General features: G+C 53.9%; 2 protein-coding genes across 12 annotated transcripts in view; one reads left to right on the forward strand and one right to left on the reverse strand.

Moving 5' to 3' along the window:
• The window catches only part of WDR86 (WD repeat domain 86), a 35,388-nt gene extending 21,558 nt beyond the window's left edge, over positions 1-13,830 (reverse strand). For 3 of the 9 annotated variants that reach the window (XM_008967962.4, XM_008967963.5, XM_008967964.5), the window contains exons 1-2: positions 13,137-13,292; positions 2,584-2,725 (exon numbers count right to left, since the gene is read on the reverse strand). Coding sequence is in view for 5 of the 9 variants with exons in the window: in XM_055115539.2 (XP_054971514.1) it covers positions 2,584-2,725; positions 13,137-13,449 (455 nt within the window). In the remaining 4 variants the exon portion in view is untranslated. Of the gene's footprint in view, positions 1-2,583; positions 2,726-11,970; positions 12,612-13,136 lie in introns of those variants that run through there. The other 6 variants (XM_055115539.2, XM_055115541.2, XR_008626105.3 and 3 more) reach the window with 5 other exon arrangements.
• On the forward strand, positions 11,705-15,582 carry LOC129398371 (uncharacterized). 3 transcript variants are annotated; one of them, XM_057302789.1, is made up of 5 exons: positions 11,705-11,926; positions 13,769-13,852; positions 14,210-14,332; positions 14,507-14,610; positions 15,253-15,582. In XM_057302789.1, exons 1-4 carry the CDS (start codon positions 11,858-11,860, stop codon positions 14,573-14,575), a joined length of 345 nt encoding a protein of 114 aa, XP_057158772.1. In that variant the 5' UTR covers positions 11,705-11,857; the 3' UTR covers positions 14,576-14,610; positions 15,253-15,582. The 3 variants fall into 3 exon arrangements, 1 of the variants encoding a protein (XP_057158772.1); XR_008955762.2 differs by having other exon boundaries at positions 11,806-11,926; positions 13,791-13,852; XR_008626106.2 differs by lacking the exon at positions 13,769-13,852.
• The last annotated feature ends 1,532 nt before the right edge of the window (positions 15,583-17,114 follow it).

Raw genomic sequence — 17,114 nt, forward strand, 5'->3', positions numbered from 1 at the left:
TAGCAGGAGGAAGAGGGTGTAGCGGGAGGAAGAGGGTGTAGCAGGAGGAAGAGGGTGTAGCGGGAGGAAGAGGGTGTAGCCGGAGGAAGAGGGTGTAGCAGGAGGAAGGGCATAGCGGGAGGAAGAGGGTGTAGCAGGAGGAAGGGCATAGCGGGAGGAAGGGCATAGCAGGAGGAAGGGCATAGCGGGAGGAAGGGCATAGCAGGAGGAAGAGGGTGTAGCGGGAGGAAGGGCATAGCAGGAGGAAGAGGGTGTAGCAGGAGGAAGAGGGTGTAGCAGGAGGAAGGGCATAGCGGGAGGAAGGGCATAGCAGGAGGAAGAGGGTGTAGCAGGAGGAAGAGGGTGTAGCAGGAGGAAGGGCATAGCGGGAGGAAGGGCATAGCAGGAGGAAGAGGGTGTAGCGGGAGGAAGAGGGTGTAGCGGGAGGAAGGGCATAGCGGGAGGAAGGGTGTAGCGGGAGGCCTTGGGGTATGGAGGGGGTGGCTGAGTCCTGCCTGGTGTGAGAAGGCAGGGATGCCAGGCCACTGAACGATCGGTGACCCCAAAGCTCACAGGCCTGACCTGGCTCTGAAAACACGGGAGGAAGTGACTTCCTGATTTATGAGGACAGTTACTTAATCATGCAAATATCTACACAGAGCTATGGGTTTGGAGCTGTGACCGATCCAAAATAGTGTGTGTGTTTGTATATGTTGTGAGCACATGTGCACATGTGTGCATATGTGTATATGTGCATGTGTGTTGTGTGCACAATGTGTGCCTGCATGTACTTTGTGTGTATATGTGTATGTTTTGTTGCTTGTGTAAGTTGTGTCTATGTGTGTGCATGTGTGTGTTGTGTGTGCATATGTGTGTGTAAGTTGTGTGTATGGGTGCATATGTATGTTGTGTGTATGTGTGTAAGTTGCATGTGCATGTGTAAGTTGTGTATGTGTATATGTATGTTGTGTATGTGTGCACATGTGTATAAGTTGTGTGTATGGGTGTATATGTATGTTGTGCGTGTGTGCACATGTGTAAGTTGTGTATGAGTGTATATGTATGTGTGTGCACATGTGTATGTGTAAGGTGTGTATGTGTATATGTGTGCACACGTGTGTATGTGTAAGTTTGTGTATGAGTGTGTATGTATGTTGTGTATGCACGTGTATATGTGTAAGTTGTGTGTATGGTGTATATGTATGTTGTGTGTGCGCACCTGTGTATGTGTAAGTTGTGTGTGCACATGTGAGAGTAAATCTGGTCGAGCATGATTTCTACCTTTAATGTTCCAGTTTTGCTTTTGAGAAGCATCTGACAGTTGTGGGTTTGGCAGCTGAGGGCGCACTGGTCACTGCGGGCAGGCCTTCTCCCCGTTGAGCCCATTGCAGCCTCTGCCTGACTCACAGGAGGGCGCTCCCCCAGCCCTACTCTCTTCTTTCATGGCAAACTTCTTTCTCAGGGAAGTCAGAGTGCTGGGAAGAGGCCAGTGGAGCTGTGAGCCCTGAGTTCTCACTCTAGCCCCTTCTTTACCACCTTGTGGGCTGCCTGGGCAGGTCTCAGGGCCTCACCTGCTTCAGCTGAGCAAGGCCGGGGCCAGACGGCCACCCTACCTCGTGTCTGCATATACCCCCCATTCACTCTAAAAAGTCCCCGCATCCCTTCAGCCTCCTCCTCAGGGTGTCACCCAGCTCCCCGTCCACCGACTATCGATTATTGTTCCTGGCTGCAGCCACCTGGGACTCCAGCGAGCTGGGCTGATGGGTCTCACTGCCTTTCCTGTCCCCCCATGCGCTGGTCCACTGACTGGGGGTTCCCGTCAGAGCTCAACCAGCAGCATTCCTCTGGTGGGGTTCATCCTGTCTGGTCTGCGCCCCCAGCCCCACCTTCAGGACCCCCTCGTGCCAGCCTGCGCCAGCCCTGTCTTTACTTGGGTCACCCTCCAGGCAGCGCCCCTCCTCCAGTGCAGCTGCCAGGCCCAGGGGCGCCAGGAGGCTTCCCTCGGGAGTCCGAGGTGACCACCACAAGTGACTCCAACAGTGTCCAACTGATCTGATCAGCAAAGGAATTTCCATTGCTCAGCTCAGACGCAAATTCATTGAGAAAGGAACAATTCCAACCTTCTTGAGAAGGAGGGGCTGGGATATTTTCCACAGCCACAAAGAAAGGAGAGGCTTAAAAATATCCTCAACTCCGTCTTCGGAACAATCCCCCACACTCCTCCTCCTGCAAACCTTTGGTCCACCATCGGGTCTCAATTAAGCCATTACCTATGGAATTTGTCCCCGTCCGTATGAGCTGTAGGCTCTGGTGCCTTTCCCTGCACCCAGCGGGGAGCCACTGTGCCCCCAAGAGGGAAGCATCAGGCTCCGTTCAGTGGATGGGCAGTGCCTCCCTGCCCCACATGCAGCCGCAGGCACTGAGCTCGCTGCCTGTCCTGGGTCCACGTCGCTGGGTGCTACTGACCACCTCCCAGCTGTCCACGTTTTTGCTTCCCCAGAGAGCCAAGGGCCCTCACGTGCAGGGGCCCATATCTCTGACCCCTCAGCCCCACCAGAGGCCTATGTATGGTGAGACTCAGCCCAAGCCCCCAGCCAGGCTGACCTGTTCACAATGGACGTGTGTCCTCGGTACACCTGCAGACACTGCCCAGTCAGCACGTCCCACCTCCTGATGGTGCAGTCGGCGCTGCATGTGAAGGCAGCCTCATCCTCCAGCTGGCAGAAGGTCACATAGCTTTCGTGTCCTGCAGATGAGGGACAGGGGAGATGTGAGCGTACTGGGGATGCCAGCTCCTGCTTTTCTTCTGGGAACAATGTTTGAAAAGGGAAGAAAGCAGGATGTAGAGAGTGTTTGAGACAAGCTGGAGTCAATTAGCATTAGTTTTGTTTTGTTTTGTTTTTTTGAGACAGAGTCTCACTCTGTCACAAGGCTGGAGTACAGTGGCGCGATCTGGGCTCACTGCAACCTCTGCCTCCCGGGTTCAAGTGATTTTCCTGCCTCAGCCTCCTGAGTAGCTGAGATTACAGGCGCATACCACTATACCTGGCTAATTCTTTGTATTTTTAGTAGAGATGGGGTTTCGCCGTGTTAGCCAGGCTGGTCTCGAACTCCTGACCTCAAGTGATCTGCCTGCCTTGGCCTCCCAAAGTGCTGGAATTACAGGCGTGAGCCACTGCGCCCAGCCCTCAACTCATCCTTCTTAAAGAATGACTTCAGTCTGAGTGATTCTCAGAAAGCACGGGGTACCAGTGAGGCACGACAGATAGTCAGGGAAGTAACCATGTCCTCAGGACGCAGCAACCATGGCGACTGCGCCGTCAACACAATAAGCCCCAGCATTCGCACGGCAGGCAAGCTCATTCAAGCAAAGCTATCTTCAGTAGGGACTTTCCCCTGTAGAGAGCACGTGCACTTTGATTTTTACCGGTCCTCAGAGTGACCCTTTGCTCATTACAATAGTAAAAAACACACCCCTGGATGGAGATTTAAGATGCCAGTGAGACATGTGATGTATGAACAGGGATGCACAGCCACTGTGCATGAGCACCCAGAACATGCTTCCCAGCAACCCCCTTCCCCACCTGCTCATGAATAATCAGGTAAGACTCCTAAAAAGGGATCCTCCCTCCAGCCGGTCTTTGCTCTCTCATCCTCACAGGCAGCCCACCCTGACTCCCCTCTTGGGGCGTCCTGCCTATTCTGCACCTAACTTTCAGGGTATTCTTCCTCCTGTGCAATACAATACATTGCTCTATGCTGCATCCCCTTTGCTGTGTGTCTCCTGTTTCAATTCTGTTAAACTAAGAAGACAAGAACTGAGGTTTCACAGCAGCCATCAACAGCAGGAGCAATCCAGGGGCACTCGCCTGTACCCTAAACCTTCTGTTTCCTCGGCTTCCACTCTTGCCTTCCTCCCTCCTCATTCTTTATCATCTCCTTTTAGTCATTTTCAAACCTTTCAGCTTTTGCATTCCACATTTCCTCACCTGGGATGGGGACAATGCCTGCCTCATGGGATGTAGCGCAGACTTAGGACAGAGGCAGCCGCAGAGGGAATGGCACATGTCGCTATTTTCCTTACACTGGGGAGAGATACTGTGGTAGGCAGAACGACGGCCCCAAGACAGCAGGTCCTAATCCCTGGAACCTGTCAATGTGACCTTACTTGGAAAGGGGTCTTTGTGGATGTGACGAGGTTAAGGACTTGGACTGGGGAGATTATCCTAGATTATCCAGGTGGGTCCTAAATACAACCGCAAGTGGCCAGGCACGGTGGCTCACGCCTGTAATTCCAGCACTTTGGGAGGCCGAGGCGGGTGGATCACAAGGTCAGGAGTTCAAGATCAGCCTGGCTAAGATGGTGAAACCCCGTCTCTACTAAAAATACAAAAAATTAGCCGGGCATGGTGGTGGGCGCCTATAATCCCAGCTACTCGGGAGGCTGAGGCAGAGAACTGCTTGAACCCGGAAGGCGGAGGTTGCAGTGAGCTGAGGTCGCACCACTGCACTCCAGCCTGGGCGACAGAGCAAAACTCTGCCTCAAAAAAAAAAAAAAAAAATATATATATATATATATATATATAAATAAATATATATATCTAGATCTATATATATAAATATATATATATATCTCTCTCCACAAATGTCCTTACAAGAGAGAGGCCAGGGAGATGTGATATACTCGGAAGAGGAGGCCGTGAAGGTGAAGGCAGAGATGGATGCGGCCAAGAGCACAGGAATGCCAGCAGCCACTAGGGCTGGAAGAGGCCAGGAACCGACCGTTCCCTGCAGGGTTTAGATGTGGCCCTGCTGACACCCTGCTTTCATCCCAGGGACGCTCATTTCAGCCCTCTGGGTTCCAGCACTGTGAGGAATCAACTTCACTTGTTTCCAGGCACCAAGCATCCTCCTTTGTCACAGCAGCCCCAGGACACTAACATAGACACAGAGACAATGAAACACAGCCTTGCCCTCCAAGGGAGCTCCAGGCCCAGAAGGGAAGACAGTCAAGGGCAGCATGTGGTCAGCAGGGCTCGGCACCCCACTGGCAGCGGCTGGCCGGGGCTCGGGAGAGAAGCCTGAGCACTGGGGACCAGGAAGAGGGTGACTCGGTGCCCGTAGGGAGAACAGCGGCTAGGAAAGCAGGCGTGCAGGGACTGGCTCCATGGGGCGCCTCCAGGCCAGAGTCTGGGTGATCGGTAGAGATGACTGATGAGGCCGGGATGTGGCCAGAATGGAGGGCCAAGAGTGGAGGGCCATGCCAGGGTGTCTGGGGTCTCAGCACCTGAGCTACCCCACCAGCTGGTTGGGACTCTATCTCATGGGTGCAGTTAGATAGCTTGACTATCACCCTGGCTGCCAGATCAATGTTTATGCCTCAGGCATTGCTTAGCAGCCCTGGGGGCCCTCAGGGTCTCTGATCTTAGTAGGGCCTGCCCTTCAGGTAAAGATGGTGTGTATACAGTTGTCCCCCAATATATACAGTTGCCCCCAATACCCATCAGGGATTAGTTCCAGGATCCCCTGCAGATACCAAACTCCACAACGCTCAGGTCCCTGTGGTGTAGTATTTGCCCATAACCTATGCAATCCTCCTGCACACTTCAGTTCATCTCTAGGTTACTTATGACACCCACTGCGATGGCTACACATCGCTTCACTTGTGTGGATTCAGTGTAGGACTCGGTGAGCAGCGAAGCCAAATTTTGCTTTTTGGAGCCTTGTGGAATTTTTTTTTCCTGGATGTTTTTCATCTGTGGTTAGACGAACCCACAGGTGCAGAACGTGTTGGGCAGGAAGGCCCACTGGATTTGAGGAACTCGGGGACCAGAAAGTCAAATCAAAAGACTGTTAGAACTAAGAGCCATTTTACAGATGAGACAATGGACAAATTCAAACATCCACACATTTGGGGGACGTACTTATTACATTAAGAATTTTGATAGAATTTTTAAATTTCATTTAGACAGCTGGTATTGGGTAGACAGGGATTTAGAATTTCCTGGGTAGTTTCAAGCCAATTCACATCCACCCCTTCCCCCGACCCCCTGAGTTTAAGTTCAGTTACTCTTGGAAAAACGCAACTTCCTGAGTTCTAAGAAACATAATTTAACAAAAAAGTTTTCCAGCCTCCCTGGAGGGCATATACCAGGCCGCTAAGAAAACAATGTACGGATTAAGTCAACATTTGAAGAAACTGCAGATTCTGTTTCCCTTAAAATACATGTCGGCTTAAACATTGAGGGCAATGTGTTTGTCAAAACACAGGCTAGATTTTTGCCAACCCCAGAGGGTTTATAAAATATGTTAAGATTGTCAATAAACTTTCCCTGGGAACAGATCCGTCCCACCCTCCCTGCTGCCACCAGGAGGGCTCAGCAGAGAGATTGTGGCTGGAGACACCCAAGATGGAAAGGTAATCAAGGTGTGCTGTGGGCATTCAGGTGCCAGGCACCTGCCTAAGGATCCTGTGGGGCCGATGCCAAGCCCAGCTGCTCCCGACGCATCTCAGCCCCAGGAAGGTGAAGCGCAGCAGTGAGTCATATGTTAAGCCAAGAAAAGCACTTAAAAGCCAATGGCGGCTAGTGAGCTGTGGCATCTCTACCTGGTGGAACTGAAGCCTGAAGCCAGGGATGCTGAACACCTGAGATGAGGGACCACTTTATGATGTGTGTAAGGAATAAAGGACATATACGCAGATGATGGCAAATTGATAAAAATGTAAATGCATACAAATATTGAAGAAAACAGGCAATGATGAAAGGAAGGTTTAAAAAAAAACTCCATTTCTGAACTGGGCCAGGCTGCCCTGATGCCCTCTGCCCTCTGCCCTGTGGCAGAGCCTGGCACTGAGCCCACAGAGGCCCACAGCGCTCAGGGTTCTGCTGTGGACAGGCCTCTTCCCCTGGGTTTCTAAGCACTCACCCACATCTGAACACACGCCCGAGTGAGTCACGGGTCAGAGCCAGGCCAACAGAGCATGTCCCCAACCCCAATCCCCATGTTCCACAGAACACAAAACAGGCCTCCACTGACCCAGGCCTGCGGGGTCACCCTAGCGGGGAGGAGGCGGAACCAGGCCTGCCACCCCTGGAGCTGAGGCCCCCACCCCAACCCCGAGGACCCCAGGACAGAAGAGGGAAGGCATGGGGGCGGGCTCATCACACCTCCAGGGGCTGCAGGGATTGTGCAGAATAAGCAAAAAAGCCAAACTAAAAATAAATATTTCTGAAGGGATGAAGAATGCAGATAAGATGCAGTTATTATGTTCAAAGAACATGCTGAGGCTGACGGTTTTCTGCCAAGGTAGCGCCTGCACACCCTGGGGACTCGCTGGAAGTTTCAAGTCAAACTGCTTCCTCCCTCACCACCCCAATGCAGGAAAAGCAGCTCAGAGCTTCGGACCTGCTGGTGGCGGGTCTCTGCCGGCGGTGGGCTGCAGTGGGCCCGGTGCCCCTGACTTGCGTGGAAGCCGTGTCTCCCTTCCCTGTGTCCCAGCTTTAGACAACGGACTGGACAGCCACCCTGGAAGCCACACGGGGCAGGGATGGCACTGCTGACCTGGTTTGCTCCAGCCCTTGTAGCACAAGGGTTATTTTCACCTGTGGGGGAAGCCCCACTGAGCCTGCTGTCCAGGACTGAGCCTTCCTCTGCTCCCTAATCCCCCTCTTTTCCACCCTGCCCCCGCCATCTGCATGGACTTCACAGTGGGCTCACTCTTATCTAAGACTCCCATTGGGTTAGAAAAGAGGGAGCCCACCGTGGGTTCAGACAAGTGGGAGCCGCAGCCGGAGACTCTAGGTCAGGATATGTTCCCCTCCCCCAGCTCCGACCCTGCAGGGCTCCCTCAGGCTGGCTGTGGCCATCCAACCTGGAAGGAAGCCCTCTCAGCTGTTTCCAGGATGCAGTGGCTGCGTCCCCGACTCAGGCCCAGAAGAGGTGACAGCCTTGCTGTTTCGAGCCACGGCCACTGTGGTTCCCTTATGCTCCACCCGCATTTTGCAGTGTCCCTTTATTAAACTCTCCTGGTAGAACCCAGTTTCGAGGGTGCTGGGACCCTGAGGCAGGTGACATCTGGGCCCAGAAGCACCGACAGCGTGGCTGGAATGGACACTGACGTGGCCACCAGAGACTTGTAGCAAATCTGCAAGCCCCCACTTTGAACCAAGACCTACGCAGCTTGGCTTTCTGGACTTCTCCGGTGGGAGCGGTCAGTTGCCCCCAAGCTGTGTGAGGCTGCTGTGGCTCTCGTCACCGGCGTGCGCAGGCCTCCTTCAGCCCAGTCTTCTGGGCCACTGCTCTCCCACCAGGCTTCACAGGGAATCTCCTATGCCACCGGCTCCCAGCAAATGGGAATGTGGGGTTGTACCCAGGAAATGAACAACAATCCCCGCCCCCTCATGTTAGAAGACGAGGAAGCGTGTGGGACAGCCACAGTGGACTGCCACCTTCAGGCTGAGTCCCCTACTCAACAGGAACAGGATAGGATAGGTACTACCATTTTGGAAAATGTCACTCATCTCATTGAACCAATAAAGTGCCCCCAAATAAGGAGATATTCAATGAATAAACCTGAAAAAGAGGAGGTCAGGGAAAAGCAAGTGGCAAGTAATTCTTCTCTTTGCAGAGTAATTGCAATGAAGCCTTTTTCACTGTGAGCTCACCAACCGCATTTGAAAGGCAATTCCGTGTATGAACAAGTGAATGCACCCACAGGGAGGGGCTCCCCGCACACCGGTTCTGCAGCCCACTCTCCCTGGGGCCTCCGGGAGCAGCACCTCACCCACCAAGCCCGCACGCCACAGGGAACGGCCTTCACTCTTCCTCTCCCTCTCACCCTTTGGCCCAAACTTTCTTAAGCTCTGCGAGACATCCAGGAAAGCCTGCAGTCCCTGATTGCCCCTGCTGCCATGAACAGAGCCAGAGGTCTCTAGAGGAAAAGCGTACGTAGGAGTCGCCAGCCCCAGCCACTCTGCTGAAAAATCCAGATTTCTCTGAGAAAATCTCAGATTTCTCTGAGAAATCCAGGACCGGCCAACCACAGGCTCTTGTGGGCCCAGAGCTGTGCAAGGGCCAGGACGGAACCAAAGTGGAAAGAGATCTAGATTTAGAGTTAGGATGCTTCTAGGGATGGGGCCACCACAGACCAGCCATGTGGTCTGGACACAACCTCCCCCGCAGCGGTAAGAGAAGCACCGTACAGTCTTCAGAAGCCCTCTCTGCCATGGACCAGCTGCAGGACCCTGGACAAGTCCTGCCACCGCACCGCGCCTCGAGGGATGTTGGCGACAGCACCCACCCCATTGTCGGTGGTATCTAGAAAACAACAAGAATGCTGTGTATGCTGCTAATGAGTCTGCACCTCCCCACTCTCCTCTGTGAACTGGTGTCAATCCCACCCACCTCAGAGTTGTGAGGATTCATTACACGATAAAAAAGCACAAAGATGTGTTATTTATAAAATATAGGGCACTAAACAAATGTTAAGACATTTTAATAATATTTCACTGATAGAAAAAAAAATCCTGCAGGAGAAAGGAACTGGCAACACCTTGCTTTCTTTGGGAGTCCACACAAAAGGACTGTCACACACTGACAATGACTCTTTTGCAAGTTGAGCGTATCAGTAGAATCTCAGGATAAAGAAAGATGACCTCTGTCCCTGTCCTTGAAAATTCCTGAAAATGCCAACCCATATAACAGCAAAAACAATCCTAGCAAAATGGGCCACAGTTCTTTCATTCCAGTGTCCTGCTTGAGCGGGGATAGCCCTGCCCTCAATTAGGGCAGAAGGTTGGGCACCCTCCCTGGGAAGTGAGTGTCAGTACCTCAAGGGGACAAGCAGCCGTGAGGGTCACCAAAGTGGGTGTGAAGGAAGGAGGCACAGGTGCCAGACACAGAGCTGGGCAGGAGGGTGGGCCCTGGAGGCTTGGTGAGGCTCCAGAGCTGCCGTGGGGGCAAAGCCAAGTGCCCACCAGGCTACAGGCAGCCTGGCAAAGCCTGGAGCCTCACTGGGGAGAAACCCCACCTAATTGTGGGCTAAGCTGGGCTCCCACAACCCGTCCCCAGCCCAGGGGCTCCTGGGGCCAGCTGTGCGTAAGACCCACCCAAAAGCTTGTTAGAAATGCCAATTCTAGGCCGGGTGCAGTGGCTCACACTTGTAATCTCAGCACTTCGGGAGGCCAAGGCGGGTGGATCACCTGAGGTCGGGAGTTCAAGACCAGCCTGGCCAACATGATGAAGCCCCACGTCTAATAAAAATACAAAAAAATTAGCCGGGCATGGTGGCGAGCACCTGTAATCCCAGCTATTCAGGAGGCCAAGGCAGGAGAATCGCTTGAACCCGGGAGGCGGAGGTTGCAGTGAGCCAAGATCATGCCACTGCACTCCAGCCTGGGCAACAAGAGCGAAACTCTATCTCAAAAAACAACAACAAGAAGAAATGCCAGTTCTACAGCCCTATTCACGGAGGACTGCATCACTGGAGCCCAGGCCTGGGGATCTGCATTTCTGAAACACCACCCACCCCTCTACCCCCAAGACAGTCTTATGTTTGGGAGCAATACCAACTGGACTTAACACTTCTAAAAGACCTCACATTTTCCATTCCTGGTTGAATGCCTATAAGTGTGTGTGGCTGTTTGGGGGGGATGTGTGTTAGTTTGTGGCCACCTCTCCATTATCCACACCAACTCCCAAGTAACCGGTAATCCGAAAGTCATCCCTGTTGGGTTTGAAATATCTGCCCTAACTATTTAATATTTTTTTCTTTTTTTTTAGACAGAGTCTGGCTCTGTCACCCAGGCTGGAGTGCAGTGGCACGATCTTGGCTCACTGCAACCTCTGCCTCCTGGGTTCAAGTGATTCTCCTGCCTCAGCCTCCAGAGTAGTTGGAATTACAGGCGCCCGCCACCACGCCCAGCTAATTTTTTGTATTTTTATTAGACACAGGGTTTCATCATGTTGGCCAGGCTGGTCTCAAACTCCTGACCTCTGGTGATCCACCCGCCTTGGCCTCCCAAATTGTTGGGATTACAAGTGTGAGCCACCGAGCCTGGTCAACTGTTCTTATTTAAAACCAGCAGTATCAGGATTAGCCAATATTGGGGCTAATATCCTACCTAAGTTGGAAGGCCTGGGCGAGGCCACAGAGAGTTCACTGATGATGGTGGAAAAGCCCGCGGTGATAAAGAACTACCCACAGCAGAAAGCCTCGCGGCTCATCCAGGGGACTACGTGTGCTACCTGGGCAGTAGGAGGGCCAGAGCTGAAAGGGACCTCACAGTGCATGGGACAGGCCCAGGGGAAGGTGCACCCGAGGCACACTGACCTCCTGAGTGAGTACAGGACACAAATAGAAACCAACAGGCATGCAGGCAGGGTTTACAGCAATGAGAGGGCTCAGACTGCCATCTACCCCTCACTGGCTGTGCGACCTGGGCGAATTACTTAACTCCCAGCCTGTTTCCACGTCTGTATGTGGGGTAACATAGTGTAACGACGGCACACTTCTCCGCACCGCTGGCCCTTAACAAGCCCCTATTGCTGCTGTGAGAGTCGTCAACAGGAAATGCCAGCAGAAGAGCACAATTGGCCACAAAGAGGCCACAAGGCACCTAGAGACAAGGGAAGGTTTGCTTAGAAGGAGTATAGGTGCAACTTTTTGTTTGTTAACATTGTTGTCAAGGGAGATTTCCTGCCGCTGGTTGACAAATGATCTTCGCCTTTGTAGCGGACGCCCCTCGACCCACCCACCCGATCCCGGCCGCACCCTGCTCTGCACCCGCACCCCACCCCCAGACCTCACCCTGCCCTGCCGTGCGCTCAACAGCCAGATGCTGGGCCCAGACAAGCGCTCTTCCGCGAGTGTGCCGGGATGAGCGGGGGCTGGACTTCTAGAAAGGGGTCTGCGGGCGCAGGAGCTGGGGTCCGCGGTCTGGGGCCGGTGAGCTGCGGCGAAGAGGGCAGGGAGGGAGTGGGAGGGTCTACCTTGCAGGAGCGCGCAGCACTGGCCGTCCGCGGTGCTCCAGAGCCGGGCCGTGCCGTCCTCGCTGCCCGTCAGCAGGCGCTGCCCGTCGGGGCTCAGGCTCAGCCAGTTGATGCCCCCGCGGTGGTCGGCGCAGACCCTCAGGGCCGACCCGCCGCCCCCCATCCCGCTGGCAGGGCGGGGAACAAGAAGGAGCTGCGCCCCGCTAGGGAGGGGCGCCCCGGGGTCCGCGCGGCGGCTCCGTACGACTGCGGCCCGCGGCCATCGCGGGGAACGGGGAGCCCGACTCCTGCGGAGGCACGCGGCGAGGGGAGGGTGAAGGACCCTAGCTCCCCGCTGCCTCCAGCCTCTGGGCCCGCGAACCCAGGGCGCTGCGGGGGGCGGCCCACTCGGGACCTCCGCCCTGGGTAGAGTCCTGGGCGCGCGGGCAGAGAGAACCCCCTTCCCAGCACCGCTCGGAGGATCCACACCCCACCGGGCGAACAAGGCAGCTGCGTCTCTGGTGCACAAGGAGCCCCCCGCCTCCTCTCGCGCCCACGGGGCGGGGGCGGGGAGAGGAACACGGGAAGCCGAGCGCCCCGCGCCCTCCCCGGCCGAGCGCGGAACAATACGGTCCAGCCTGGCTCCTCCTCAGAGACCACCCCTCACCCGATCCCCTCCCACTTCTCGGGCTGCGCCCCAGCCCCCACCCCGCGCGCCTGCAGCCTCCCCCGTTCGTCGCTGTGCGGGTCCAGGGGACGGCTCCACGTGCGACCCTCCCAGCTGCCCGGGCTGCGCCTCTGGGCTCTGGCCTCTGCCACCTCCGCCGCCGCCGCCTGGGTCCCCTGAGCCAAGGGCCGGGACGAGGGAGGGGGAGGCGGACAAAGGGTCGGGGTCGGGGAGAATCGCGCGCCGGGAACTCATTTGGGGCGCAGCTCCACCGACCCCTCGGCTACTCGCCTTCACCAGGCAAGCCAGGTCCTCCCATGCTCTGAGCCCTAAGGACTCTGCCCGAGGGGCTCTCGGGGACTTGGGGGCGGTCCCCCAATGGAGGGTGCGACAGGGAAAGCCCCGAGTCCGCCCTCCCTGGGAAATCACGCGCACACCCAGGATTCTACTTTGGTCTGGCCGGAGTGGGGATGAGGTGCGAGCCGCTGCGGGGTCGGTGGAGCCGGGATGTCAAGTTCACCTTCCAGCCGCCGCGGGCTCCCTCGGCCTGGGGCGCCTCTAATGGCCCCCGGGGTCGGCCTGAGCCCTCCCGGAGCACCCGGCGGCTGGTTTCCATTAGAGCAGTTCCGGCGCCGACTTCGCTGGGGGCGGGGAAGGTGACCCCCTACTCGGATCCCCCAGGTCCTAAAGGTAGCAGGATTTCCAGAACGCTCCGGGGCTCTCAGGAGCCTAGGGAGAAGGGCAAGGAAGGGGCGTCTTTGGCGAGCTAGCCCGCAATGGGACGACCAGTACTGCACGCTCTGCTCTATCCAGACTCCAAAAGAAAACCCCATCGTGGGGTGTCCCAGGCCGTTGGGTCGTTTATACTCAGAGTGGCCTAACCAGAGAAATCCGTTCTTTTCCCTCAAAACTTGTAAAGCAGCTGGCGCCTCAGCTTAAGGAGCGTGGCCCTTCCTTAGCAGGTGATGGAGAGGGGGGCAGTGGAGGAGCGTTAGGACGAGATTTGGGGTCATCCAGCCGGAGAGAGGGAGGCCGAAAGGAGAGACGTTTTCAGGAGGTGGAGGCTTCAGCATTTGGATGCCTGCGAGGCGGGAGAGGCCGGGGAGCCTGTCTTGTGCTGAGAGGCTGGGTAGACTGTTTTGTACCCTACAGGCTGATCACCAGTTCCTCTTAGGAACCGGTGAACCTCAGGGGGCCATTGCACATCCAGGTGTGAAACTGCGGTGTGGCCTCCAGGTGAGGACAGACACGGTGTAGTGGGGATCTTGGGCAGGCCCTGCGGCTGCAGCCCTTGGGGAAGGTGAATGTGAGGACCATGGAGGCTGGGAGGGTTTATCCGGAGAAGTGCCAGAGGAAACCCAAACTTTCTGGGCAGAGGGGCCAAGGAGAACCAGGCATCGACTCTTTTGGAAACTAAGAGGGGAGGGGTTTGAAAGCAGTTTGGGAGCTGGGGACAGATCGTAGGTTGGGCGAGCTTGCCTGGTCGTGGGCCAGAGGAAAGAACCACCAGGAGAAAAGCTTAACTTTCAAGGAGGTCACCCAGGATTCCTGAGCAAGGTGGCACCCATGCACTCTGGTTCCTCTCCTCTGCAGCCAACACAAGCCATCAGCCCCATGCTCAGCTCCCAGCAGGCAGAGCGTTCAGAAGCGCCAGCGCCATCAGCTTGGGAGCCTGCAGTCCACACACCGTTGACCTTACCTACTTCCTCTTTCCAGGTTGATAGATTTTTTGTTCTTGGCTTCTCCACCTCCCCCACCCCTCCTTCTCTGGTTTGGCACAAAGTGGCCCCCTGGTGGGGATGAGCCAGCCATCTCTGGGGGTTGAGTCTGGACTGTAGAGCTGTGGGTGCAGATGTCCTCAGCCAGCCTGTCTTCCCTTTTCTCTTGCAGGTCGTAGATTACAGACTCTCCTCTGGGAAATTGCCCCCAGATCTAACAGGAGTACAAGAAGCTGGGTAGATTGGAAAACAGCACCGAATTCCCCTGGAACTGAGGTCTCCCCTAATTCCCCTGAAACTGGGGTCTCCCCCAACCTCCACCTTGAGATAGCAAAGCTATAGAGACCCAGGAGTCAGGCTGGGTCCCCAGCAGAACCTGGGCTCCCTTCCCCTTTCACACCTTTAACTCTTCTGGAGCCTCCAAGAGGGCCTGGAGTCCCGTGGTGCCCAGGCCCTCCTGGACCTAATCACTTTATAAATGGAAGGCACCGTGGGAAGGGAACCTGGTAGGGTGTAGGAGGAAATGGTTAAGCTTTAAGAAGCAAGAAATGGGCAGTGTTTAACAAGTGAAGGGTTGGGGGGCGGGTGCATTTTGTGCCAGGGAGTGCTCATTCCCCGTGCCACAGGGACTGCCACAATTTACCCTGCTGGAAAGAGTGACCCTCTGGGGCCTCTCTGAGAAGCATGGAGAAAGCTGGATATTCTTGAGTTGTGTGTGTGTGTGTAGGTGGTGACAGAGGGAGGCACCTTGAGGGGCGCCCACAGGGAACGTTATAGCCAGAGCTTTGTCAGAATTGCTTTTTCCCTTCTGGCACAACCTGCAGTGCTGGTGGTGAGGGTGCCTGTGGTCATCATCTTCATAGTTTGGGTACTTACTGTGTGTCAGGTACTATGCTAAGTGCTAGTATTTTTCAACAGGACGGAAGCCTTCCCAGTCCTGCAGCCACCTGCAGACTCTCACAAGCACGGTGTTCCCGGGAGAAGATCTTGCTACCCCAGGCCCAGGGCAGTCGAGAGAAAACGGGAAGCCCTGAAGGTTTTTCACCCCGGGGGTGAGAGTGTGTGATCGAAGATATATTTGAGGGTAATTGTACAGATAGTCCCAACTTAGCATTGTTCAACTTTATGATGGTATGAAAGTGATGACATTCAGTAGAAATTGTACTTCAAGTGCCAATACAATCAGTTTTTCACTTTTGGTGCAGTATTCAATAAATTACATGAGATATTCAACACTTTACTTTAAAATAGGCTTTGTGTAAGATGATTCTGCCCAAATGTAAGGCTGATGCAAGTGCTCTGAGCACATTTAAGGGAAAGCTGGGCTAAGCAATGATGTTCCACAAGTTAGGCATATTAAATGCATTTTTGACTTAGAATATTCTCAACTTGCAATGGGTTTATCAGAACATGACATCATTAATCGCTCAAGGAGCATCTGTACCACTAATGACATAGATGCTGGTTGCAGGAAGGCAGCCAGAGGAGGGCACAGTGTGGAAGAACTCAACTTTTTAAAGACAGAGATCAGCTTTAAATATTGCTAAGAAAGAACTTGGAGAGAGAAGTTGGTGATACCGGAGACAGCAGGCAACAGACAGAGTGAGAGGCCCGAAGAACAAGAAGAGGAGGGAGTCTCTTCTGGGAGCAGAAGGAGTGTCGACTTAAATATTAGGGAGCCAAAGATGAACCTCGCAGAGAACCTGCAAAACCCAGTTGCAGAAATACCTGCCCACACCTAAAACCTCAGTCACTGAAAGTCTGAAGTCAAATGATTATGTGAAATCTTAGTAGTGGGTACATGTGGTTTCATTAGATTATTCTTTGTATCTATATTTGTACTATCTTATAAGCACTATAAGTTTTAAAACCATACAAGAGGCTCTACGGAAAATAAATTGGACTTCATTAAAATTCAAAACGTGTGCATCAAAAGACACTGTCAAGAGAATGAAAAGACAACCCATAGGATGGGAGAAAATCATGTATCTGACAAAGGTCTAAAATCCAGAACATATTAAAAAACTCCTACAATTCAACAATGAAAGACCGCATCCCAGTTTTAAAATGGAAAAAGGACTTGACGTTTCCCCAAAGATGTGCTCGTGACGAATGAGCATGTGAAGAGATGATCACTGTTGGCCGGGCGCAGTGGCTCACGCCTGTAATCCCAGCACTGTGGGAGGCGGAGGTGGGCGGATCACCTGAGGTCAGGAGTTTGAGACCAGCCTGGATAACATGGTGAAACCCCATCTCTACTAAAAATAGAAAAAATTAGCCAGGTGTGGTGGCAGGTGCCTGTAATCCAGCTACTCAGGAGGCTGAGGCTGGAGAATCGCTTGAACCTGGGAGGCAGAGGTTGCAGTGAGCTAAGATCATGCCATTGCACTCCAGCCTAGGCAACAAGAGTGAAACTCCGTCTCAAAAAAGAAAGAAAAGAAAAGAAAAGATGCTCACTGTCATTAGTCATAAAGGAAATGCAAATCAAATGTACAGTGAGATGCCACTCAACACCCACTAGGATGGGTAATCATAGGATGGGAAAAATAAAATAAGTGTGGGTGAGGATGTGGAAAAATCAACCCTCACACACTGCTGGTGAGAATGTAAGATGGTGCAGCTGCTATGTGACCGTCTGGCAGTCCCTCAAACGATTAAACATAGAGTTATAATGTGACCCAGCAATTCCATATATACCCAAGAGAAATGAGCATTATTCCTAATAGACAAGGGAAGAAACAGCCCCACGATTCATCAGCCCATGAGTAGATTAACTAAAT

This window comes from Pan paniscus, chromosome 6 (genome assembly GCF_029289425.2).
Source record: "Pan paniscus chromosome 6, NHGRI_mPanPan1-v2.0_pri, whole genome shotgun sequence".
In the NCBI taxonomy this organism is placed as follows: domain Eukaryota; kingdom Metazoa; phylum Chordata; class Mammalia; order Primates; family Hominidae; genus Pan; species Pan paniscus.

What these genes read in the sequence shown, in the direction of transcription:
- LOC129398371 (XM_057302789.1), top strand. Translation starts at nt 11,858, where the DNA reads ATGAGCGGGGGCTGGACTTCTAGAAAGGGGTCTGCGGGCGCAGGAGCT. An exon ending in GGGTCCGCGGTCTGGGGCCG is followed by an intron (nt 11,927 to 13,768) that starts GTGAGCTGCGGC and finishes TGTACCCTACAG; the next exon opens with GCTGATCACCAGTTCCTCTT. An exon ending in TACCTACTTCCTCTTTCCAG is followed by an intron (nt 14,333 to 14,506) that starts GTTGATAGATTT and finishes TTTCTCTTGCAG; the next exon opens with GTCGTAGATTACAGACTCTC.